The 27,580-nt window shown below is 39.4% G+C and overlaps 1 protein-coding gene across 7 annotated transcripts in view; it reads right to left on the bottom strand.

Moving 5' to 3' along the window:
* The window catches only part of L3MBTL3 (L3MBTL histone methyl-lysine binding protein 3), an 84,083-nt gene that overhangs the window by 39,775 nt on the left and 16,728 nt on the right, over positions 1-27,580 (bottom strand). For all 7 annotated transcript variants that reach the window (XM_031054062.2, XM_031054058.2, XM_034060939.1 and 4 more), the window contains exons 3-11: positions 21,979-22,090; positions 19,582-19,741; positions 18,446-18,584; positions 17,085-17,169; positions 14,659-14,750; positions 7,457-7,561; positions 5,139-5,274; positions 1,067-1,158; positions 361-512 (exon numbers count right to left, since the gene is read on the bottom strand). In XM_031054062.2, the coding sequence (XP_030909922.2) occupies positions 361-512; positions 1,067-1,158; positions 5,139-5,274; positions 7,457-7,561; positions 14,659-14,750; positions 17,085-17,169; positions 18,446-18,584; positions 19,582-19,741; positions 21,979-22,090 (1,073 nt within the window). The remainder of the gene's footprint in view (positions 1-360; positions 513-1,066; positions 1,159-5,138; positions 5,275-7,456; positions 7,562-14,658; positions 14,751-17,084; positions 17,170-18,445; positions 18,585-19,581; positions 19,742-21,978; positions 22,091-27,580) is intronic.

The following is a 27,580-nucleotide window of genomic DNA, read 5'->3' as shown; positions in this document are numbered from 1 at the left end:
TAACTCCAAGTACAGTTAGTCACATTATCATGGTGTGTATACTTCACTAAAGCTATCAATTTCGGAGATACTAGCTAATTAAAAAAGATACTATGCAATTCATAAAAATTAATCCACAGCTCCAGATGTAACAGCACATTAGCAAATACTCATTTAGCACAATCGTGAGTTTTATGTGCAACCTGACATGGGAAATTTGATTCCTCCAGTTGGCCACATACACCAGTGGCTGTGATTCCAAATCCAGCAAAGTTGGTAAGGTAACTGTATTGACAATCTGGAAAGTATCACAAAAAATAGTGCTTAAAGCTATCACACTTCTGATATGTCTCAGTAAGATACAAAACAAAAACATCATACCAGTAGTCATAACTCTCATCCCAGTTGTCAAAATGAACCAGAAAACGATTGTCCACCATGTCTGTTACCGTAGCAACACAAATGAAAGTCGGGTTCTTCTTGTCTACGGCTTCCAGCTTCATCCCCACTCGAAATCCCGATGGAATCACTGTCTACATAGAGAAAGAGATTTAATTGAAAGGAGATACTATAAATCCATAAATCACCCCCGTGTCCACAATCAATATATTCATGTCACTTCCAAGGTTCACAATTAGCTGCCCCAACAGAGTTGCAGCAGCCTAATTATCTGATGTGACAGATGCTTAAACACAGAGGCTCATGGTTTCTTAAATAAAAAAGCCCTAAACAATGCTGTTAAAACTAAATATGTTGGGTTTAACTCTTAGATACTCTCTCTGGAAGACTGTGCTTGTTCCACAACATTATGGTGCAAGACACAGTACTAACAACAAGTCTTAAATTTCATTTAATATACTATTTCTGCATGTGCCAGTTCAGATATTTAGACAGATTAGTGAAAATTTAATCGATCAGAACTGCAGAGGTGAACTGAAGTGGAGGTTGTTATTGTATGTGTTGTAAACATTTTTATCTTAAATTTCACGTTTCAGGTCTGCCACTACTAAAATGTGCCGCAAGTCTGTACCAAACACATGAACATACTAGCAGTTTTCCATGCCAACAGTAACAAGTGAGTACTTACTGCATTCTGGTTTTCAAACAGTGATTTAGGAGCAGCCTGAGCTTTGCATGCCTTTAGGTATGAGGGCCAGCTGAATTCTTCTTCCTTATATCCTAAATGAGGATCATAAAAGAAGGGGAAAAAATGACAGGCATGAAACACAACGTGCATGAAGGTGATCTGATCATAATTGATGAAATTATTTTCCCCATCCAGTTCTGAACTGCTTCTTAAAATTTCAAAACAGAGAAGACTATGTACAACTAACTATTTATTCTAATTTTATATGACTATGTTGGGGAAAGTTACTTTAAAACTACCTATTAATTCTGCCCCAATATAAACTCAATGAATCTCTGAGAGAGTGCTAATTTGGATTATTTGAAATCTTAGCAGGACACACTTTACAGGAATTTCTAGAGTTCAGAAGAAAGTTGATGAAGCTTTTCTATTTTTACTTGGTAAGTAAAAATATTTTATTTACCGAATATTTGGTACTACAAAGAGGAAAATCACATTCCTTAGGGTTGGCTGAGCTTCCTTACCAAAATGTCAAGCTTTCTCTAAATTAACAGAAACTAAACTAAACTCTGTCTTCTTGAGCTGAACATGACCAATTTCTTATAGTTGTCTAGGACTTTAATTTGAACTGCTTAATTTTCACCTGGGAGCAAGACTAGTCATATAAACAAAACTCTAGGAAAGAACTTAGGAGATTTCAGTTTGGTTTTGATATCACCTGCAAAACAAGCCCCTTCTAGTTTCTTAAGGAAAAAATAAGATATTTGTAATATATTGAACTTCATAAAGTTCATTCAAGTTATACTGGATTGCATAAAGTAATTCACAATGAACAGCTTGTAATTCTAATCTCTAAAACAATACTAAGAGTTGGAAGAAAACAGTCTTCCTCCTGTGTTCTCCTGTTAAATAATAGTTATAGAAACATCTACTTTAGTTCCAAAGTTACAATGCAGTAAAAGAAGACCAAAACCACAAAGAACTTCAGTGACTGACTCCTTTTTCTGAAATGTGTCAATCTCTTGACTCTTTGAAGTGTTACTCAAATATGCCACGGACATATTTGTGGCATATTTGCTCTGTTTAACCTTCAGAGAATCTCATACTTTCCAAGGAACTGCAAGTAAAGAATCCTTCACTTTCTCTGCAACTGGCTTCCCCACTTATCATTTTAAATACTAGCCAATATACATTAACCTCTAAATCCATACAACAGTACTTTATACTTCAAGTGCGTTGTCTTGATACACTATAGCTGTAGATCAACTGTAACCATTTTAAAGGAATGTGGTATCCAGGCTTTTAATTTTAGAGGATATTCAAATCTGACTCCAAGTTCACAGGAGACACCACAAAACTCCCACCTACTGCATGTGTGATGAGATCAGGTACTCATACTGGGACAATGTTCATGGGAAAAAAAAATGGCTTCAGTAGACCATGAAACAGTTTCTGGACAAGGGGCTCTTTCTGTCACTAAGTGAGATAGGGAGATCTCTAGCTCCTACCTCACCTCTCAAAAAGGGCCAAAGGTGAATCTGATTTAGTCACTGTAGAAACAGAACAGTCAATGCAATTTTTTACTTTGGGACCCTTGGTGACAGTTTTCAAGTCTCTTCCGCTCTCTGCTGACAGCAGAGCAGCTCCGCTAATGTGATTTCAGAAGACCATGCAGCCTCTGCTGCACCAAATTCTCCCTTTTGCATCCATATGATTCTTGGCCAATTCAGGCAAAATCAGTATTATCACAACAGAACTCGTGATAATTCTAGGAACACACACACAGTCATTCCCTCTCTGCAGGTCTCACCACATGAGACAGAAATGTGACCTCCTGTGCACACAGGACAAACAACATCCTAAAACACCATCTCTTTTTCCTTCCCATGAAGCCCTGTTCAGTTTTGCTGCTCCACTCCCCTGTGCCTGCTGGCAGCCCAGCAGCAGCCGCCTATTGCCTCTGCTGCCCCAGGGATGGGAAACATTCTGCTGCAAGGTACCAAGATCTTCTCTGAAGTGGTATTTTAGATGAAATATGGTGTCCTATGTCATAACTAGTATAGTTTTAGTGTCCATATGATTTGCACTGAGCACTAAAGAAAAATCATTAAAATGTTATGCCACAGAGAAACCTAAGCAATCTGTCCAACCCAATAAAAACACACAAGAAGCCCCAACAACCTAAGATCAGCATATTCTCCATCCACTTGGAATAACAGAACTCCACAAATATTAATAAAACTAGAAAAAGTATGTATAACTACTGAACAGCTGTTTGCCCTCAGCCTCCTTTCAGCACATGACTCTTCAATACTGCTAGTTCTTTCATCCCACCCACATTCAAGGTAAGCTTGCACTGGGCCAATTGAAGAAATCCCCTGAGTACAAAAGCAGGTTTTGCATTAAAACCATATCTCATCAATGATAAAAGTGTTTACCACAGAGGTGAAGCAACAGCCAAACCATGCAGAGGGGACAGTATTTTGCAGGTCTTAGATAAAAATACGAGAGAAAATCTTGCTATTCAGAGTCAAGAATATGACTTGGAGATAGTACATGGCTGTGCAAGATAACAGCCAGTTTCCTCACAATCACCTTCACATACCCCCCTAACTTGTCTCCCTCAACACCTATGACAGGCTCCATGACTTCCTAAGTGAAAGACCCCATTCACTGCTTCAGTATGCTGAAAAAAATAAACAGAAAAGAACAATCTTCCCACCAGCTTAAAACTAGAAGAGAAACTAAAGAAACTTTTCATAAAAGTGACTCAGAGAAAGTCAGTAGCTTTCCTACAGCAGCAGTAATTCATGGTTAACAAAAGATGAAGCTTTCTAAAACAGGCATTTAAAACGGAAAAGATTATATAGAACTTCCTAAACATGCTATTAATAACGTCAGTATTCTACAACTGGAGACTACCCACTTGCTACATATAAGTTACTACATCAGTGGAGGCTAACCTTCTGAGAATTTCCAATTTATATGCAAGAAACTGCTATTCCTACACAGTTATGCAGAACTGTGTCTCAAGGAAAACTCCTGCACGGGGGTGGCAGCACTGAGCACTCCCTGCCCTGTAGCCATAGTTGAGATCACAGACCATTCATGAGCAGCACACAGTCATATTCCTCCAAGGCTCAGCTGGAAAACGCCGTGCTCTGCCACAATGGCAGGCCCCATGACTCTACAGTTCCAGTGCCTTTACCCTCACTTTCCATACTTGAGTGCTTACATCCAGTTTTATAATCCTCCATAAACATCCTTTTGACTCTGTACACTCATCATTTTGCAGCCCTTCTAAACCACATTATTCTGCCTTCACTGTGTATGTCAAAACACATTCATCTATTTCTCACTCTCTTTCGGATTTGATCCCTGCATCCCCACATATTCCCTTCCCTGTTTCAAAAGGGAGCCCACTGATCCCTTTTTCATGGTACAGTTCAGTGCAAATGCCTTCCATCTGCCAAAATTAAAGAGCATTTACATGAGCAAATGATGTATTTCAACACCTGCACAAGGTTTACATAAGCTATGTACAAATTACACTTTCAGGCTTGTAGTCTTCCCCTTTTTTCTCCATCCTTATCTGTTCATTCCTCACCTCTATTTCAAGCTCGCTCTTTTTGGAAAGAGTGCAATCTTTATTAGTGTGTGCCAACACATGGACAATAATGACGATCGGTATCTAGTAATGCAAATGCCCTAAGACTTTCCACGAGAGGATTCTCAGCTGCCTGTGAGATGTCAATTTAAGCATACATGTCACCAGAAAGCTGCCATTTTACTTGCAATAAACATTCATTTGGGGTCTAGGTTTACTGCTTTACTTTCTTTCCTAATGCCTTATGAGTGACTCTTACATTTCATTTTTTTTTTCTATGAATTTCCACCAAATAAAAAAGGTAGGCTTTCAGCCTTCAGATTTTAAACAAGACTTAAAGAGTTAAATTTGCCACATTCAAATACTCTGACTAAACTGAAACATTTCTGCCAAAACTAAAAATTACAGTACTATACAGACTTAACCTCAGAACTGAGAAACACACACATTTCAATTAAACAATACCTTTCGGTGGATGAAGCTTGTGACCTGTTTTTTCACACCATCCAACAGGATGAATGTCTGAAGAATCAGCGTTCACCCAGAAATCGTAACAATCCGGGTATCCATCAAAATGGAGACGTATTCTGTAGCCGCAAACCTAAAAGCAAGAATGTACAACATATAACACTGTGTTTTAAAATGTTTGCCCTTCACACAAACAGCTTCTGTTCAAGTATTCTGTATGACAATAGTGAGTTTTCAGTCAGCCTTTTACTTCTGCTAAAGCCAATACTGGATGAATCAATTCATTTGACAAAAAGAAAATAATAAAAAAGCAAAGGTATTCTCAGTCTGAGTGCCTCCTCTTCCGGTAAAAAAGAAGTAACTAAAAGCTGGATGTTGCCATTACTGTCTAAAAACTTGAAAACTGTTCAACCCAACACCAGAACAAAGCAGAAACCTGACAGAAAAACATGAATACATCGAATACAATCATGGACAAAGCACAGATAACAATGCTCTCAAGGTATCCCAATTAATTAATATCCAAGGGAGCACTCAGCAGTAACTATGTTCAACAGGCTCTCCTGAGAGATACTGACAACACTGAAGATGAGAAGTGAGTGGAGGTCTCACCCAGAACCTTCATTTTTTCAAGAAGTAATAAGTGAACCACTGAGAGGAAGAGAAAAACAGGACAAAAATTCTCTACATCTTCCTGAGTTAGAAGAGTCACCAGTGAAAAACTCTTGACATCAAGGTCACTCTGCTTTGTATTTCATTTATACTCTGACATAACTTTCAGTTTGCCACCTCAGAATCCAGGTCACTCATCTACTGACATAACATCCACAAAAAAAATGTAACAGACATCTACAGAAATGGGATAAGAATATGGGCCATGAAGAGATCCAGAAATGGGAACACAAAAGCCTAGGCTATTAAAATATAAGCTGCAAAACTGCTGTTGCCTAGAATACAGTGACATAGTACCTACCTACTCCTGTTTTAATTCGAATTTTAATGTTTCCCTGTTTTAATTCACAAAACAAAACCAAAAAAGGATCCTTGGTTAAACTATGTAAAAACTAATGTAAGGTATATTTGCCAGACACATAAAATGTAAGTGATAAACAGGTTATCATTTATACTACTAAAAGCAAAGAAGGTGTCCCTGAGAAAATGTATTTCATAAAGTGTAGCAAAACCACAGACTGCATTTATATTGTCGTACACAAGTCCATGGGACCTGATGAAATCCATCCGTGGGTCCTGAAGGAGCTGGCAAATGAAGTTGCTAAGCCACTGCCTATCATATTTGAAAAATCATGGCAGTCAGGTGAAGTTCCTGACGACTGGAAAAAGGGAAATATAACCCCCATTTTCAAGAAGGGGAAAATGGATGACCCGGGGAATTACAGACCAGTCAGTCTCACCTCTGTGCCTGGCAAAATCTGGGAGCAGACTCTCCTGGAAGGCATGCTAGGGCACATGAAAAACAACAAGGTGCTTGGTGACAGCCAGCATGGCTTTACTATGGGAAATCCTGCCTGATCAATTTGGTGGCCTTCTATGATGGGGCTATGGAACTGATGGACAGGGGTAGAGTAATTAATGTCATCTACCTGGACTTGTGCAAAGTGTCTGACACTGTCCCACATGACATCCTTGTCTCTAAATTGGAGAGACATCAATTTGATAGGTGGACCACTCAGTGGATAAAGAACTGGCTGGATGGCTGCACACAAAGAGTTGTGATCAATGGTTCAATGTCCGGCTGGAGACCAGTAACGAGTGGTGTCCCTCAGGGATCAGTGTTGGGACCGGTCTTGTTCAACATCTTTGTTGGCGACATGGGCAGTGGGATTAAGTGCACCCTCAGCAAGTTTCCCGATGACACCAAGCTGCATGGTTCAGTTGATACACTGGAGGGAAGGAATGCCATCCAGAGGGACCTTCACACGGTTGTGAGGTGGGCTGATACCAACCTCATGAGGTTTAACCATGACAAGGGCAAGGTCCTACACCTGGGTCCGAGCAATCCCAGGCACAGCTACAGGTTGGGTAGAGAAGAGATTCAGAGCAGCCCTGTGGAGAGGGTCTTGGGGCTGTTGGTCGATGAGAAAATGAACATGAGCCAGCTTCAGTATGCGCTTACAGCCCAGAAAGCCAACCATATTCTGGACTGCATCAAAAGGAGTGTGACCAGCAGTTCAAAGGAGGTGATCCTGCCCCTCTACTCTGCTCTCGTGAGACCTCACTTGGAGTATTGTGTGCAGTACTGGTGCCCTCATCATAAAAAGGGCATGGAACCATGGTTGCTCGCAGCCTCTACTTACCTCAGCCACTGTGAGAACACAGTATATCGACTGGTGCTCAGGATCCACACCCTCCAGCTTCATCCCTACTTTGAATCCATTTTTGTTGTATGGAAAAGACTGATACTACAATGGAAAAAAACAGTTTCAATACTTTTGAAACTATAAAAGAGAAAGAATATCTTTACAAGGAAAAGAACAATGATTTTTATTCATAAATCACTGTAAAGTAAGTTTTGTATTTTTAAAAACACACAGTGGAAAAGAGAGAATGATTGTTTAAAAACCACCTTGATACCAGAATGACTTAAAACTTGGAAGTATGTAAGAAAATCATAAGAAATTAGAAAAAAAGGTTAATTAAGGGAAAGAAGATGACATGATTTATCCTCAACTTTTTTCACTAGTTGTCAATAAAACATTTTAATAATGTAATTATTGATTTTTCAGCCTGCTCAGTAACATTTTGACAACTTTCTGTCATCTTTCCTATTATAATAACGATGATGCTCTAGTTTGTCTTTTAATTTCCACATTTCAGGATATGAAAAATGAGCTGCTATGGCAGAAATATGAAACACTTTGTATACAGGGATGGCCTCTTGATGCCATTCTCCCCTTTACACGTTTGCATCACAGGAACATGACTACCCTTGTAACTCATTACAACAAGCCCAGAAGAATATCTTTCAAAGAAGATAAAGTGAAAACAAGACTAAGTAGAACAGCTTTTTCAGTTGGAAGGCATCAGCATCCCATGTATCATGCTCCCTTCCCTCTGTTAAAGAAGGATATTAATGTTAAATTGGAGGGATTATCAGAAAAATAACTGAAGAGAGTTTCTTTCCACGGGTTAACAAATTCACAGCCAGTTTTATGCCGAAAATGGTTACAGCAAAATATGGAAGAAGCATCTTATATGCCACTCCTTCCTTCTGTTTCTGCATAAAAGCTATGCATGCTCCCTAGCCATCTGCAGTACCTCTGCAGTCAATGGAAAGAGAATAGTACCCAGGGAGGTATTCAGAGAGGTCTCACCTACCCGGAAGGAAGCAAATCCTCTCTTTGGTGGCTTTGGCTGCAACTGCTATAAATGAATAATAAACCCAGGAGGAAAAAAAAAGCAGTGCATGGCACAAGAGCAGGAATGCAGTCAAGGGGAAGGGAAATGGAGAACCAGACTAATTTAAATCAGCCTAAAGTGGCCAGCTAATAGATGTTTAACCACAGCTCTAAGTCCCTATCTAAAAATAGCTTACATAGTTTTGTAGACCTCTGTTAAAGCATCAGAGTATCTCACTGCAGAACATGCATTTGAGAAGTTATTTCATCCTAACATCACCATACTCATTTATTATCAATGAATGTTTAATTAAGTTATACTATGCATAATTTCAGATACTTCCTCAAGAGGAAATGTGAAATGTGAAAGCAGAGCATTTTTTTTTATACTAATAAACTCAAATTTTTAAAGTTCACCTTGGTACACATACTTGCAGTTAATGGCATCTATATTGTAAATACTTCACAGGTAAAAAAAATTCTGGAAAACTGAAATCCTAGAAATACTGACACTGTGGAACAATAGCAAAAAATGTAACCAACATTTCGCAAAAGCAAGCACAAATCAAATTACAAAGGAAGGAAACAGTTAAAAAGTAAAAAATTTATCTTTTCATTATTATAATAAACAATACTGTACAAACACTAAAAAATTCTACAAACAAAACACTAAAAATTAAGCCATCATCAGACAGGTATTTCCCAAAATTTAAGACATGAAATAATCACTATTCTTTTCATTACCAAATCTGAAACTTCTAAGGCAACACAATCTGGTTTTCTGTTACAGCAAAATAACAGGCAACTTTTAGAAGACTAGTAACTTTAACACTCTTCAAGAGATTTCAGTTTTGTGCATTCTTCTCAGTACATCACCCCAGATAAAGCTATGGCAAACTTAGTTATCACACATTACCTTCACAAGAAACATTTAAAGACACTTTGTTAAGAAGAGATACAAGAACAAAATAAGAGTAAAGGTAATTAATGGCAGTCAGCAAATGAGGAGACGGCAAACTAAGGATCACAAATGCTTATATATGGTGCAAGAACATACACAAACCCCAAAAGATCACATGAGGGGAGGTGGGGATTGAAAAAATCAAAATTCAGGGGTCGATAATTTTTTTACTGAAGCAAAAACAGCTTGTCAGTCACGGCCCAGAAATAACTCTAAAATTTAAGCACCAAGAAATGGCAAGGACTCTGTTACCCTGACCATTCCTAATTAAGGATATGCAAAAACACCATGAAAAGTACTGCTTTTGAACTGGAAAAATAGAAAAAATATAAGAATAATTCTCACAATCCAAATGGAAAATGATGATTTAAAATCAGTGGTGATGTTTGGGGGTCAGTTTTGTTTTGTTTTTTTGGGGTTTTTTTGTGGTTTTTTGTTTTGGGGTTTTTTTTGGGTTTGTTTTATTTTGCTTTGTTTTTTTAACTTTCCTGTTCCTGTGACTTCTTTGTGCATCTGTAAAAAATTACCTGGACACTTCTGAGTGTTATTAACAATTCTCTCTCCACTACACACGTTAAATACTGCACACTACATAAAACCCTAGTTACCCAGGGGCTAACGAATTTAAAACAAAATATGAAATAATATGCACTGAATTATAATATGCTTTAGTAAGTCACATGGACTATTACCCACTTCTAGTGATCCATGTGGGTGCTAGTGATGTAGAGAACATAAGGAAGGACTACAGAGCCCTGGGAGACATGGTTAGGGGCTCTGGAGCTCAGTCTTTTCGTCAGTTCTTCAGGGCACAGGGTAGTACCTTAAAAAAGCTAGGAGGATTGGCCAGGTTAATGGTTAAAAGAGTGGTGTCATAGTCAGGGGTTTGGGTGTCTTGAACATGGGGCCCAGGTTTGTAGGCCAGGTCTACTGGGGGCTGGTGGAGCTGCTCTGATGAAGAAGGGGAAGAGTAGTTTTGGTAGGAGGCTTGCCAGGCTGGTCAAGAAAGCTTTAAACATTATGTGATGGGGAGGGGGGGCATCATTCCATCCCAACACACCCAGTCAGTTGCCAGCACCTATAATAAATGGTAGGAGCAAGTAGAGATATTCCAGCTGCTCCAGCCAATGAGCCGGCTTCATTTGGAGCTCAGCTCAGATGCCTCTATGCAAATGCCCATAGCATGGGGAATAAACAAGAGGAATTAAGAGATGTGTGCACGTCTACGGGGCTGTGATATAATAGGCATCACAGAAACATGGTGGAATGGCTCCTTTGACTGGAGTGTTGGAATGGAGGGTTAGAGACTCTTTAGAAAAGACAGACCCGGTAGGCGGGGAGGAGGAGTTGCCCTTTATGTTAGGGATAGGCTGGAGAGTATGGAACTCTCTCTGGGGACAGGTGAGCAGTAGACAGAGAGTTTGTGGGTCAGGGTTAAGGGGGAAACAGTAATGGGAAACATTACTGTGGGGATATGTTACAAACCTCCTGATCAAGAGGAACCTGTGGATGAAGCGCTCTACAGACAGATAGGAAAAGCCTCACGCTCACAGGCCCTTGTTCTCATGTGGGACTTCAACCACCCTGATATCTGTTGGAGGGACAGTACAGTCTAGCACAAGCAATCCAGGAGGTTCCTCGATTGTGTGGAAGACAACTTCCTTCTGCAAGCAATAGAGAAGCCGACAAGGAGAGGTGCTATGCCTGACTTCGTGCTCACCAACAGGGAAGGGCTGGTTGGAAATGTGATTCTCCAGGGCAGCCTTGGATGCAGTGATCACGAGATGTTCGAATTTGAGATCCTCAGGACAGTGAGAAGAGCGTGCCGCAAGCTCACTGCCCTGGACTTCAAGAGAGCAGACTTCGGCCTCTTCAGGAACCTGCTTAGTAAGGTTTCATGGGATATAGCCCTAGAGGGCAGGGGATCCCAAGACTCTTGGATGATATTCAAGGATCACCTGCTACAGGCTCAGGAGCATCGCATCCCAACTAGAAGGAAGTGCAGCAGGAGAGCCAGGAGACCTCCTTGGATGGATAAGGAGCTGCTGAGGAAAATTCAAAGGAAAAAAGAGGTGGAGGCAAGGACAAGTGGCCTGGGAAGAATACAGGGATGTTCTCCAGGAAGCTAGGGACCAGGCTATGAAAGCTAAGGCCCAGTTAGAATTAAACTTGGCTAAGGATGTTAAGGATAACAAGAAGGGATTCTGTAAGTACGCAGAAAATAAAAGACAGACTAGGGACAAAGTAGACCCCCTCTAGAAGTTATCAGGAGAACTGGCTACCCTGGATTTGGAGAAGGCTGAGGTTCTCAATGACTCCTTTGTATCGGTCTTCACTGGCAAAGGCTCTGACCGCACCACCCAAGTCTTGGAAGGCAGATGCAGGGACTGTGAGAATGAAGACCCTAGGCCCACTGTAGGAGAGGATCTGGTTTGAGACCATCTTAAAAACCTAAACATACACAAGTCCATGGGACCTGATGAAATCCATCCGTGGGTCCTAAAGGAGCTGGCGAATGAAGTTGCAAAGCCACTGGCCATCATACTTGAAAAATCATGGCAGGCAGGTGAAGTTCCTGACGACTGGAAAAAGGGAAATATAACTCCCATTTTCAAGAAGGGGAAAATGGACGACCCACGGAATTACAGACCAGTCAGTCTCACCTCTGTGCCTGGCAATGTCTGGGAGCAGATTCTCCTGGAAGGCATGCTAGGGCACATGAAAAACAACAAGGTGCTTGGTGACAGCCAGCATGGCTTTACTATGGGAAATCCTGCCTGATCAATTTGGTGGCCTTCTATGATGGGGCTATGGAACTGATGGACAGGGGTAGAGCAGTTAATGTCATCTACCTGGACTTGTGCAAAGTGTTTGACACTGTCCCACATGACATCCTTATCTCTAAATTGGAGAGACATCAATTTGATAGGTGGACCACTCAGTGGATAAAGAACTGGCTGGGTGGCCGCACTCAAAGAGTTGTGGGCAATAGCTCAATGTCCGGCTGGAGACCAGTAACGAGTGGTGTCCCTCAGGAATCAGCGTTGGGACCAGTCTTGTTCAACATCTTTGTTGGCGACATGGGCAGTGGGATTAAGTGCACCCTCAGCAAGTTTCCCGATGACACCAAGCTGCATGGTTCAGTTGATACACTGGAGGGAAGGAATGCCATCCAGAGGGACCTTCACACGGTTGTGAGGTGGGCTGATACCAACCTTATGAGGTTTAACCATGACAAGGGCAAGGTCCTACACTTGGGTCCAAGCAATCCCAGGCACAGCTACAGGTTGGGTAGAGAAGAGATTCAGAGCAGCCCTGTGGAGAGGGTCTTGGGGCTGTTGGTCGATGAGAAAATGAACATGAGCCAGCTTCAGTGTGCGCTTACAGTCCAGAAAGCCAACCATATTCTGGGCTGCATCAAAAGGAGTGTGACCAGCAGTTCAAAGGAGGTGATCCTGCCCCTCTACTCTGCTCTTGTGAGACCTCACTTGGAGTACTGTGTGCAGTTCTGGTGCCCTCATCATAAAAAGGACATGGAACTGTTGGAACAAGTCCAGAGGAGGGCCATGAGGATGATCAGGGGACTGGAGCACCTCCCATATGAAGACAGGTTGAGAAAGTTGGGGCTGTTCAGCCTGGAGAAGAGAAGGCTGCATGGAGACCTCATAGCAGACTTCCAGTATCTGAAGGGGGCCTACAGGGATGCTGGGGAGGGACTATTTATTAGGGACTGTAGTGCTAGGACAAGGGGTAATGGGTTGAGACTTAAACAGCAGAGGTTTAGACTGGATATAAGGAAGAAATTCTTTACTGTTAGGGTGGTGAGGCACTGGAATGGGTTGCCCAGGGAGGTAGTGAATGCTCCATCCCTGGTAGTGTTCAAGGCCAGGTTGGACAGAGCCTTGGTGACATGCTTTAGTGTGAGGTGTCCCTGCCCCCAGCAGGCGGGTTAGAACTAGATGATCTTAAGGTCCTTTCCAACCCTAACTATTCTATTATTCTATGATTCTATGAATGAAAAAGGTACACTCTGGAGAAAAATAAAGGAAGGAGTGCATCATGTAACTCCAGACTTTACCACTACAGTGCCCAGAAAGGCTGATATATGCCTGTGTGCCAACAAGAGCATTTCATGGGACTTCAGACAGTCAGAGCAATGCTTTGTAAATCTACCGTCCAGACAGAGACACTACATATCCATATTCTTTTTCTTGTTATATTTTCAACCAGTAAATAGCACAGCGTATATAACTAAGAATGGTTGGGTAACTGTCCTTCTTGCACCTACAGATCTATGGACTCTGTACATTGGAATCGCAGTTCTTTATTTTTGTATGTCAGTAATGTCTAAAAGCACCAATTAAAGGTAAGGCTCACATGCATATGTAAACTGAAAAGCTAATCTCTGCACAAAAGATTTAACAGTTGAAGCACAAAGCAACCTAAGAAATTGATACAAGAAACAGACTACAAATTTGAACAGAATTATCAAAAAATAATAGTGGATATACATAGCAGAAGTGCAGCAGCTGAGACACGTTCACATGTTTTACCAGGTTTTGCAAGAAAGGAGAACAGAATGGAAGCTTTGAGAATTTGTGTAGAGAATTCTCTTCCAAGCAAGAGAGGCAGCACTAGAGAAAGTACTGAAATGACAAATGACAAAGACTACCATAGCCAGCAAAGGACAAGCAAGAGATGATGATGTGACATCCACTCAGATGACAGACAACTGGGAACAAGCCAAACCAGTATCTAATGTAATAACGTACGTCAGCAGGAGCTGCAAAAAGACAGGTAATATAATCAAAACAACAAGCCAAAAGATTACCTTTGTACCACTTTTCTAAATATGTTTGAAGAGAATGATATGAAATAAAAAAATGACAGTATGTTATTAGATGCTTAGCTTCAGAGATTAGAAGGAAAGGCTAGAACTTGTAGATTTTGGAAAAGCATCTGCTTTCTGTAGTCTCAGTTAACAGCATTTATCTGCAACTACAGAATTCTCTGAAAAAGCAAAGAAAGATAACTAATTTCACATTTTCCAACTATCTTGACGATTGCTGATGGATAGCATTATTTTAATCATGTAGGGTTTTCCCCAAGGATTTTTAAAATCTCCAAATTAGTTTTTTTTAATTATTTTCTACAAATTTCATGATCTTAGGTAGCTGTCTTAAGCCTCAGAATGTCATACCTCCTTAAAAAGCTTAGTAGGTACTGCAATAGCTTTTTCTTCCTCCAGATAGGATGCCCAACACCATGCTTGCCTTCCTTTAGAGGGTATAGCTGTAAAGAAGCACACAACAGCAAAGGAATTCTGTAACTGGTACTTCTGAAGAAAAACAGAACAAAAAACCCTAAACAACACTTCGAAGTTTATAATACACCTATCTCAAATCTACATTTTATTAAATGCATTCATGGAGTTTCTTAGTACTTATTTCTAGAAAAATAAGTAGGAAATTTCTAGGAAATAAGTAGCTCTGTAGGTTTAATAGCACCTGGAACGCAAAGATTCCTGGTTTGCACAGAAAGATTTCCAGCAACAGAAATTTGATTAGTAGTAAGAAAAAGGTCTTTCAGGTGACAAGAACAACTTACGAAGTCTTGCCCCCTGTCCTTTTTCCCTTATTGCTCATAAGCATTAAGACATGCAATTTGCCAATGTGTCAAAAGACCAGTTAAACTCACAAAGTAGCTCAATATTTTACTTTTTTTTTCTGAGAATTTCTTTGCCAGCAAAGCGTTTGCAAATGGATAGAACTTGTGATAGGTTTTTATTTTTTTTTTTTATCACAGTTGAAATACCTGATTCTTTAACTCTGTTCAGAATGCTTCTAACCTACTCCATCTTTCTAGTTTGATAGTTTCAGGTGGAGAGGCAATGATTTAACAGTAATTTCTCCAAGCCATCAAAACTGTCATCAGTGCTTTCTTCCCCCCATCATGTTATTACCACACGACAACAATCTCTCGTTTCAGGTTTGCTTGTATAGTATGAATACTCACATACACTTGCATGGAAATTGTAATATTGGTTACAGTCCACCTTAATATTGGCTACAGTCACATCAGTGAATAACACTTCTTAGGACTTGAAAATAAGGCACTAAGTACACTAGCAAAAGCCAGGAACTTCAAAACCAGACGGTTTGTGAGGCTAGCCATGTATGTATTGACTTTCATACACCTCTGCCCTGCTTTGCTGATCTTTACCTAAGATGCTGCCTCTGCACATGCAGCTTAGCTTTTCTGACCATAAGCTTATGCTGCCAGGAGGATTCTTCACAGTCTGCATTATGATTTTGGATCAATCCTGATCATGGACTACTCAAAAGAGAAAGTCCCTTAAGTAACAGTCTGGCTAAGTATTTTTATAATTAAAACATGAACCATAATAATGCCAAACTCTCCTGAAGAAAGCTGATAATATAACCAAAAGATAACAAAACTCAGAATGACAGTGATCGCTCAACACTATTAAAGCCCATTCATCTTATTTTATCTGTGATTTACCTAGTTTTTATCTATGCCATTTAAAAGATATGTTGCTCAGCACAATACAGTTATGTGCTTGGTTCTGAATATAAATTGGTCTTTTATTCCAAATCTCTTGTGCTGAACTGACATTTTCCCTAATAAAAACAAACAGAAGAAATCTGTACAGATCATTGTCAGTGGACAGCAGTGATTTCCATAGAGCATCAGCTTTGTGCTTGCATCTCACAAGCTTCTTATCACACCTCAGCTCTGGAAACAACGGTAGAAATAATATTCTTATTTCAGGAGTAATTCTATCTCAGGGGGGGATCTTCCATAACTTTTATGTGCTGCATCTTCAATCAGTATTTCATCTGCCTAGTGTGCAGCAGAGTTGTTTGGAACTCTATGATGATTAGTGGCTCGGCAACTTCTGGTAATGGCTCCCAGTCTACCATAAGAAACACTTTGCAGGGCAAGATGTAGGTTTGTGCTTGGTGTACCACTGAGGTATAATAGCTACTGATTCTCTCTATTCTTCCTATCAGCTTGAAAAAACTGCACTCATTTAAAATATGTTTTATTATGCCGCTTGATGCAGTGTATGTCCCTTTGGACTGATTACAGCAATTATTCCTAAACATTTCCACTAATGTGTCTCCTTCCAGCACATACAGTAGATACAAAATTGCTCCCCAAGGAAACAAAAGTAAACTTTCACTTCTACTTTAATACATGTCTTTCAACATCTGGGAATTCAATGGGCCTGATTCCCTTTAATATTGACACTCTTTAGAAGGATGAAAAAAATCCCTAAAATGTGTATCAATTACACTTACACTCACTATATCCTCCTCCACACTGCCAGACATATATAAACTGGTTCTTTGTAAAAGGTAATCAGTCTCCAAGCGATGTGGTTTTTTCCCCAGAATTCTCTCAGCTCTTGCAATTTTTCAGTCCTTAAAACTTAATTGCTATAAGTAACACTAATGCTCTCTTTTTACAGAACTGAACTGGAAAAAAAAATGCATTCAATAGGGAATACAAATTCAGTCAAACAACGCTGGCACTTCACAATAAGAGATGGATGTACTAAAGAATTGACAGCTGAGATTTTTATTTTGTAATCTAACTTACTTTGCTTCAAAACTGTTATTTCCCCTTTTCTTTTTCTCCTGGCTCTCTGTGAGACTCTCAAGATCCTTCCTTCAGGTTTGTCTTCCTAAATTAAAAAAAGAATAGAGTAACATCATTAGTTCAGAAGTCTAGTACAGTAAAAGTGAAGACATCCAAGGTTTAACTATGACTTCATTTAAATGGCTACTGACATAGCTCTCTGCTATTTCGAACAAACCTGCAGATGTCTAATAAAAACAAAGCAAGCCATCAGTGACAAATCAAGCAAACACAATGAAAATGACAGAGGACTCTCAACTCCCAGCACTCAGCCAGCCAGCCTTGTCTAGACCAGGAACAGATCACAAAGTCTGCAGCAGGCCTTACTGCACCAGAGATAAATAGCAGTATCTTTGGTATGTTCATGCTGCCAAAATAATTTAAAGGAAAACCTCTTACAGTTTTAGTCTGTTCTTTTCAAATGTACAACTGCTTTACTAACTATAAAATGGCACTGATCCTTTTTATTTATTTCACTGTTTGTGTATTAACAGTTTTGTTAACTGAATAGATGAAGAGAGTAAGTACCCATTTAGGAAGGCAGATACATGGAGGCAACAGAAGTATCCCCAGACTTTTGCCTAAGATACTGCTATACAGACAACTACAAATTCCCTTCCAACAACCCTACTGTCTTCAGCCTTTTAACAGTTTGGCACTTCTAGAGCTCTCCCCTTCTCCCTCAAAACTGTGCTCCTCCCAGCAGTCAGAGCTACTAGGAAGAAAACAAATATTGCAAGAAAACAAACATTATGGGAAGATACTGTGCTAAGTTAATTTTAAAATGAAGAATAAATCCAAAAGGAAAAAAAAAAGGGTAGCCCAGAAGACATTATACTAACATAAACCAGAATCAAATCTTTATCCACAATTTTCTAAGGCAAATTACACTAAGAAAATCAAAGCTATTCTCTTCTTAACTGCAATGTAGCTTTCTTTGTAAATAAATTATTGGTCTGCAGTCATTGATTTATGTGCAGAGTGACAAAGTGACAGGTGTTGGCAAATATGTACTCCTATTTTTCTACGCTGAACATGTAACAAGTCTAGGTTAGTATCATTTTTCCTTTAAATTCTTTTTGTTGTTTTCTTAAGAAAGGAAGGAAAAGAGTTCAAAACCAGCTCTTATCAGTTCATTGTCAATAATTACAATTTACAGATGAGGCATAATTTAATTGGTAAGTGAATCAACTAGTTATTGTGGTGCTGACAGAGTGATGCCGTCACTTCTCTTTGTAGACTGGTGACGTTACTGACATTGCAATATAAGGCAAAACTCCCACTGAAATGCTTGCAGGAATGGGTTTATGAGGCATACTAACATTTTCATCAGGGTTTTCTTTCTTCTCCCCATTATCCCTGGACTCTTCTCTGAGAGGTAACTTTGCTTTTCTTTTCCGAATGCCTTTGGAATCATCTTCCCCATTGCATTCCACACTGGGCTTTTCCTCCTTTGGTTCTCTATTACAAGAGTAACACAATGACACAAAACCAATATTATTTCATTTCTCATATTCATAAAACAAGTAAACAGCGAGTAAATCTGAAGGTCAAGTTGGTCCCAGAGTATTATAGCAAATATATTCTTAGAAATGCTACAGGAAATTACATCTGTCAGATGAACTAATCTGAAAGACACACAATAGCAACTGCAAAAAGAAAGCTGTCAACTTACACCAAACAAGTTCTGCATGTTTTAAACCGTGTGTCTTTTCCCATGTACCATAAAGTCTCATGGAGAAGCAAACTGTGAAATGCTTAGGACTGCAGGGCAGCTTACAGACAGAAAAGCAAACGTAATTGTTAAGACTGACAAATCCAATTGCAGAAAGTTTGTGTGTGATGTACAAATTGCTAGACATGCAATCAGAACAGAAGACTTCGAAGCAATTAGTTTATTTGAAAAACTTCAAAGCAATTTAGCAATTAGCTAAAAATGAAGGAAAATGCACAAAAAAATCATAGATGTTAAAAACTGCCATAATGCAGTAATATGATACAAAATGGACACACTAACACAAGACTTCTTTTATGATGAGATGAACTGCACTAACTAAAAGGAACTGAGAAACTACAGTATGTCCATGTTTTTACTCACTGTCATCTATAACATAGCTCTTGCACTCCATTAAATTACCACACCAACCATCTGATTACTGATTTTCTTAATTCTCATGATTATGAAACAGGGTAGGATTCTAACACTGATTCATGCATCCCATAGACTTTTACCACTTGCATCTGACAGTAGAACACAGCACACTGAGCAAAAAAAGACTGCCTTCAACATCAGTGTCAGACAAAACCAAATATTGTTAATGCATTTACATAAAAAACAGCGGAAGAACATTAGAAACCAAAGGAAATTCACCAAAATGTGTCTGCTTAATATCTCCCTTTGATTTCAGGCTGCATTTATGCCAAATTCTTTGTTTCTATGCATTATAAAAGCACCTACTTGTTTTTTACTTGCTGGGCACATTTCTGGCTGCAAAACTTTCCTTCAGGAACAAATTCTTCTATGGTACCATAGTGGTAACAGTTTTCACAGAAAACAAGTCCATCCATTTTTGCAGTTTCCTTCAACCTTGTGGGGATCCCTGTCTTTTCTGAAAAGGCTGTACAATGAAAAAAAATAACTTAACTTAGGTAGAGGTGACACATTTCCAACCATCCTCAGCAGGCCTTGCCAAGCAAACAGGAAAACAGAAGTCACAACACTCTTGCTAGAACTAAGAACTGGGAGTTATTATCTGTATGGGATCCATTCTCCTGACAAGCAAACTCGATTTTCATATTGCAACACAAGAGAGAGGAATCCACTGATTTCATGCTTCTGCAATCAGTGAAACATTGACACTGCTTGATGTGACTTGTGGAAGGAGTGAAAATTGTGACAGGCGCTACACTAACTGCCCACCCATCAGTGCATGGAATCCATCATCTCACCTCATGCTGACATGCCTCACTTTTGACCTGTATAAAAGATCATTTGGGAAAAAGATTTGGGGGGGGGGAATTATCTTTCAATATGTGAACTTATTTCTGGAAGTAAATCACTGACTAAATCTATGGTCCCTCAGAGCAGTAGCTATTGCTCAACCTGCCTGACATCCACAAGAAGTAAAAAAAAAAAAAAAAAAAAAAAAATCACTGATTTGTAACAACATCTTTTTCAAATACAAAATTACTTCTTCTAAGCTACAATTTCTCCACAAGAGGTGTGTAGACAGAGAATGCAGTTTCTTTCACTCAAAGGCAAGTATGAAGCACTGTAAAATTCTCCAGCTTCTATATCAGGTCATTGACTTTGCATCCCTCCAAAAGGCAAATTTCAAGTCATAAACTCTTTCTTTTGCTTGAGCACCCTATTGTCTTTGAAGGCAGAGTCAAATGAACTCATCTGTGCAGACTATCTCCACTAGAAGAATGTATCATTGTTTTATTTTCACACCAGCACCATTAGGAGTTCAAAACAACTATTTCCTCTCACAATAGAAAATTTCAGCAATATTTTTACTTTTGGAGAGCATTAAATTAATCAAAAACAATGTAAGGTAGGAGTAGGATGATTACTTGGCATATTTATGTGTCCATAAACATACTTTAATTCAGTATTAGCATTATTTGTTTAGGGTTTTTTAGGTTTCCCAGACCAGAGGCAACAATAGTTACTGCAGTTAACTGTGACCTCTCAATCTAAGGAGAGAACCTGTTTTACCACTATGTTATCACATTGTTGCTACTCTCATCACAGATTTGAATCTTGAATAACTATCACTGCCTTGGAGACAGACCTACAGAACAGAGTAGCTGTGGTCTGAAGCTGAAGACCTCACAGCTGAGGTCCAGACTACTTTCCCACTGGTGTAAATGTTTTGCCTGTTCACAAAAGACAAGACTTAATGATGGGAAAGTAGCAAAGGAAAACTATTACTGACTTTGCTTATCGTGTTTCTACTGATAATTATTATATCAAAATTTAAAGCCTGCTTTTCAAAGACCTTACAGAATGTGTATTTTAAAAACAAATTGGTAAAATACAGTATCAACAAGGAAATAAACTAGGTAGTTGTAAGTAATCACAAAACCAGTTGTGGTATTCTCTTTCACACTACTCCTTCATTGCTGGAATCAGAGTATCAAGATTTTCAGAACTTAGGACCATGTAAAACCAGCTTTCTTTGAATAAAAAAAGTGTTTCCTTAGATGAGTATTTTAAATCCAGGAAATACCTTATTTGGTAGACAGATACTACAACTATTAAAATTTTATTATTCAAGATAAACATAAATGGTTACTACCCACTAATTTTAATACTGTAAAAAAGCATAGTCAGCAGCAGCAAAGCAAGAGTGCAAACACACATTGACATCAGTGGTAGCAGCTGAGCAGCAGCCAGCATCATGGGAAGGAAGTTTACAGTGCACAGTATTTCAGTCACAAATGAACTGTAGGCAGTTAGTAAAGTCTGTGGGCAGACTGGTGAACTGGTTCAACAAAAACAACTTCTGAAAAATTCTCAGTAATTTAAAAGTAAGAAATTGACTATTTTGCAAATCTAACAGAGGGGAAAAAACAATTGTAAACTTAGAAAAAGTTACTGTTAGAAAAAAGGTGACAGCAATTGAACTTCAGACGTTTAACAGTAGAATTATTTCCTTTAAACTTAAAATGTGTTTCTTTTCATACCCCAAGAAACAAGTGAAATCAGAGATACCCTGTGCCTTAAAGCAAATAAGGTTGGGTTTGTCTGGGTTTTTTTTGGTTTTTTTTTGCAGGGCAACCTTTCAAGAAAAACTGATATATTAAAACATAGTCTGTCACAGAAAATGTCTATCACCTCTTCACTGACCTTCTTGAGCCGTTGGAACCATCCAGGTAGTGGTAGCAGTTGCCTTTTTAACACTTTCCATCTCAGTTTCATCTGTAATCACTTCCAGGGCCCCAAATTCATTCACTCTAAACTGTAAGAAAAAACAAATGCCATAGAAAATAGTAAAAATTTACTAATACGCTCTTTTGGCATCTCCTTCTATTCACCGAGATAATTTTTACACAGTGTCCTCACCATATTACCTAATTTCTATGTGTATCTGCTTATCCCCAAGGAACTGGAAACAAGCCTTTCTTGTTTCTATCAAGCAAAATGCAAAATCATGTTGTTATCTAAAAATATTAATATGCAATAGACAATGCTATAAATTGCCCCCACATACACACACAATAATCCAAAAATCAGTAATAGAATTTCATGGGAAAATCTCCTAACTGTATGCTTTTCACTGCCAGCAAAATAACACACTCCATTCACTGAGTACTTTTGTCGAGGAAAAGGGAACTGAATGTCAAATACAAATGCTTCACAGGGTACAGAAATTTCAGCATCCTCTGAAAAGACAGTACTTCTCTGCTGTAAAGTGCACATAAATAAACACCTCAAGGCAGTTTATGAGCTGCTTAATTACATGCTGAACGTGGTATTACTGTCAGCCAGAAGCAAGGCTCAACAATGCCCCACATGCTGTGCTGCTTACACAGGAGCACCGGGAGTTATAGCCATTCTGCTGCCAGCAGAAAACCATATTCCAAATGCTGTAATGATTACAGTACTACCATATGAAAATAAACGTCATCATTCCAGTCACTATGTTGTTTGCAGACCCAGCTGGTTACACATGTTGAATTCAAGGCAGCATTCTGCCCCTGACTGCCTACTCTGAACATTGAAGGGGTATCCCTCTGAGCTTTGCCACAGAGGACAGGTCTCTAGAAGTGTGATGCTGTCACTAATGGAGATCAACAAGAACAATTACACCTGAGAGTCTTCTCAAAGCTCCACAGCACGCACCTGTGAGAATATTCTTTAGGGGCAAGAGTATGAAGCCCATTTCTATTTCTCTGGCCGGGCAACTTCACCTGGGGAAAATGAGAAGGGGAACAATTGCCTGGCAAGATGCTGACCTCTGTGCCTCCAGAGGCTGCAGGATGAATTGGACCCTGCTAATGGACAGTACTGAAAATAAGCCATTCTGACTGAAAGCAAAGCTAAGCCCCATGCGTATATATCACAACAGTGTGCTTTCACTAATACAGTCCTTCCAACTTCAGCATTTGTGAAGAACCGCTGGGTCCTAAGGAATGTGAACTAAGCTGAGGGGAGGGAGAGCAAGGAGAGGAGGACCTCACACAGTCATAAGACTTCTGCAGCCAAGATTTTTACTTGTGATGACAATGCTCAGAAAAGGTATGCAAGTGTGGGTAAACTGCTGATACATCCATCTGGACTGAAAGTCCAGGAGTTCAGCCTTGAACTGAAGACAGCAACACTGTATGCTCATACTCCAGTTTGTGGACAGACAATCATACTGTTCCACCCAAAGAATAGCAGTTACCATTCAGAAGAGGATCTCTGTGTCTTATAGTTGACTTATGCACCCAGCATGGTTCCTATTTTGGTTATGCTCATATCTGCTATTTGTTTACGCTCATTTTTGTTATTGGTGCTTTGCTGCCTCTGGAATAAGTGGATGTCAGAAGGAAAACCTTAATTGTTTTCAAAGGCTCTAACTCCTCAAGAGCTGGATAAGCAAATGGGCTGTGAGCACAGACTAAAACATGGCGCTGCAGCGTACCAGCTGACAGGCCACAGGGGGATTGCTAACTGGCTTCTGGAAACACTTGCCTGCACCTTCATACATAATCAGACAGAACATGTGTACACCAAAGGCATTTCTAAGCAGTTCAATTAATACCTATGATATTTCTGTATGATCTGATCAATGTTCAGCCCTGACACTATACATATGTTCTTCCCCCACTGTGGCCTCCTGTGGTACGCAAGGATGTTACCCTGGCTACTGCAGTGACCTACCGGCCCTTCTCCCTTCAGATGACTGACTGACAGGCATCAAACATGATGAAAGGCTGATGATTGCAGGGAAGCCTTCTCCCCCCCCACCCTTTCACTGGAGTGTGTTCACGGCAGCAGGAGCCAAACTATTAAGGAAGCAGCTCTTCAACAGCTGGGCTACCACACCAAGATGGATGCAGCAATGGAGAATAACCAGTCAGTACTGCCTTAGCAGGCAGAACATAACCACCTGGCAGAGCCCTGCCTCATCTGACCTCTGTACCTCCTGCTTTTGCCCACAGCCTCCACGTTATAAGTGTCAGAGGCCTCCAGCTCCGTTTGGACACAGACTGGAAGGAGATATGTCTACTTTTGTTCATTGCTTCCCTAATTAAAGCTTTAGCATTACTGTGCATGCTGAGCTCTCCATAGCTGACCAGAAAAATGCCTTAGACCTGGGGAGTGGGACTCTGGTTTTAGCTGGGGAGAAAAAGCAATGAAAACTTTTGACAGAGGTTAACTGCTTAAAACTAGGATAAACAGATGTACAGAGCAGCATGTTGCACAAAGCTATCACACCGTAAGAGCTGCCAGAGCAATGTGCCAGCTAGTGTCTACTGTTGGAAATGTGACAAAAGGGAGCTACAGTAATGGTATTTATGTTTCTATGAAAAAAATAACACTTTTGTAAGCCTCTTCTATTTAGGAAGCAAGCAACAAAAACAAAAACAAACAAACAAAAACTTAAGGTTCTCTCATAATGTTTCTTCTATTTTTGGTGACCCAAGCTAAAACATATTAACAGCAGTCCTCCCATATAGTTCCCTAGGTGTCTTGACAGTCTGGAAGTTTGCAGTAGGTGATACAGAGGAAAGAAAAGAGTGACACTGAGCTAACTTCTGAGGATGGAGCCATAGCTTTCTGAGAAGTAAACATTTGAGTTTAAATCACAGAACTCCTTAAGTAAATGTATAAATTTGTACTGGATAAAGGGATTTTCTTTAAACCTGTCTTCATCAAGGCAAACAGTAAAACTCCCTTTGATGGAAACAAGTTCAGGCCATTATCAAATACTTCTAAAATAATCTCACAAAAAGAAAACCCCAATTTTTGTCATTTCAGTGTTTAAAAGACAATAAATTATAAAGCTTATTGGGTATGAATTTAATCCACTTGACTTTTGTCAAATACCTGTTTGCAAATTTTAAGTACCCTCTTAAGATAATTTTCTATGTCACCCAATTAAGCCAATGGTCTTTTAACACAAAATATATAATAAACTGAGCTGGCAGGATGAATCCAACTGTTAGTGAGTTAAGTATACAACACAAACTTACTTAGCTGCCTTGTTTAAAAGTTTCCATGAGGACCAAAAGGGAATTAAACAGTAGCTTCCACCTAAACATCATTAGAGAGTCTTTCCACTCAAGAGCTGAGATACATTTTCACATTCTGAGGAAATGATGCCCTGATATACCAGGATTTCAGTTTATATGACAGTTAATTTCATCCCCAGGAACATTTTAATATTCATAAAACAAATATAGAACACACTGAGGGAAATGAAGGCTTAAATAAATAATAATCAAGCATTATAAATACTTTCTGAACAATTTCTGTCTATCCACATGCTAAGTTCTTCTACAGGGATCAAAATTACTATGAGTACACACTCAAAAAAACAATTAAAATTGCGTTAAAATTTACACAGGATAGGAACAAGTATTGTAAGCCATTGAGATGAAGCTTTTGTTTACTGCAGGCAATAGTACCACATAAAGTATTTCATAAATGTTTCAGCTGCAATGGAGGAACAGCCAGTTTTCTGTTACCAGTGCCTCTACTGAGTGTCCAGTCCTGAATTTCTTTCTCAGAAAACCTTCTTCTAACTTTTTACATAGCTCTAGTACCCCAGCACTTACTATGGGTATATATTTGAAGCAAGGAATTACAACCCTGAAACTTAATTTTATTAAGCTACGCACAAGCTCCCTCTGCTCTTCTTGGGGACTTCTGCTGTCCCTCCTCCTGTGGCTTTAGAACCTTTCAATTTCTAATGGAAATTCTTTGCCTCATCATGCAGGCTGGAAGGCACTCCATAGTTTTATGTAGGGGGAATTATATGTTAAAAGGGCTCTGAGTTCTCTTTCTCCACATTTCACAAAAATACTCTCTGCATTTGTCACTACATGGGATAAAAATAAATTTGCAAATAATGCGAAGTGTCTATCATATTGCAGATTAATTCTTAGAAAATCAAACCTGTTGGGAAGAAATAGATACAATCTAGTTTCAAATTGAGTCCTCACTGTCGCGTATCTCTGCTGCTACTTGTGCCCTTTTAACAGTATGTAAGGCCTCATCAGTACCCACAGAGATCAAATCAGAATAAAGACTGCTATTGTTTCATACGAGATAAAAATGCATTTTGGGGGAACAGGCAGTAAGGAAAAGGAAGAAAAAAAGAACAATCAAAGTGCAAAGGACAAAAAGGAAGAGAAAAACCAACGCATCTTAATGCATTGCTTTAAAACAAATTAGATAAACCAGCCAACAGTACCATCTACTGGGCAAGTTAAGGACAGAGCGTGCATTGCAATGAGGACAATTGTTGCTGCATTCTGAGAGTAACCTTAAGAACAAAACTCATCTTGATCCCCGCGCAACAGTGTGAGTGTCGACTAGCTCAGAAGGGCCCTGAAAAATTCGTATTACCCAAAACAAAAGTAAATTGAGTAAACACTTTGATGCCCATGAAGCAACTACGCTTAAAGTAGCAGTTACATAGCAGTCTGCCAAGAGGATCGACAACTGGGACTCCACAGTGATACAAGCCAAAGAACTACACTCAGATCTCTGGTTGGCAAGCAGTTACCATCATTCTTGATTTTAATCACCGTACAGTGATTTCAGTAGGACTGCTCAGATAAATCAGAGCCTTTCTGGCACCTTACAGCTCCTCCTCTCTTTAAAGCAAAGGAATCGCCTATAGGCATTGTATTGTCCAACCACATCCTGCTATAAGCCAAACTATTTTTTTTACATATTACTAAAGTTTAATAACTTGTAAATGCCAGAACTTGTTCATTCAACCATTCCCGTCTTCTGTGTATGTGTGATAAAGCCTTTATTTGCATGATCACATACTATTTTTTTTCCAGAGAACCCCTGCCCCAGGCAGCAGTTGGATAGCACTGAGAAAATGAGGCAGCTGTTGGGTATTTCTATGCTCTTTCTTCAAGCAGTAAGGCTAGTCTTATTCACTCTACCTGGTTTGAAAGTAGAATGATAATATATTTTCTTTAAAAAAAAAATCAACCCCAAAAAACCACTGAAATAACAAAGAGCATGTATCTAAAAAAGCTTTAGGCACTCTAGCAATTACTGTTACAATGCAGTGCAAAGTAATTCCTGAAACAGAATCTGTTGAGCCACATACAAAATAAAATAACAGTATCTCTTCCTAGCTCTTCATCCTTCTCAGTACTCTGCTCACAGCTTATTTCAAAGCACGCAGTAAGCATGTGACCCCTCATGCCTGCCTGGTCACAAAATTTTGACTTCCTCAGGTATAAAGAAGGTTAGGGGGATGTGTCCCTGCACC

Source organism: Melopsittacus undulatus, chromosome 3 (genome assembly GCF_012275295.1).
Source record: "Melopsittacus undulatus isolate bMelUnd1 chromosome 3, bMelUnd1.mat.Z, whole genome shotgun sequence".
In the NCBI taxonomy this organism is placed as follows: domain Eukaryota; kingdom Metazoa; phylum Chordata; class Aves; order Psittaciformes; family Psittaculidae; genus Melopsittacus; species Melopsittacus undulatus.
This window is presented reverse-complemented; position numbering and strand designations above follow the sequence as displayed.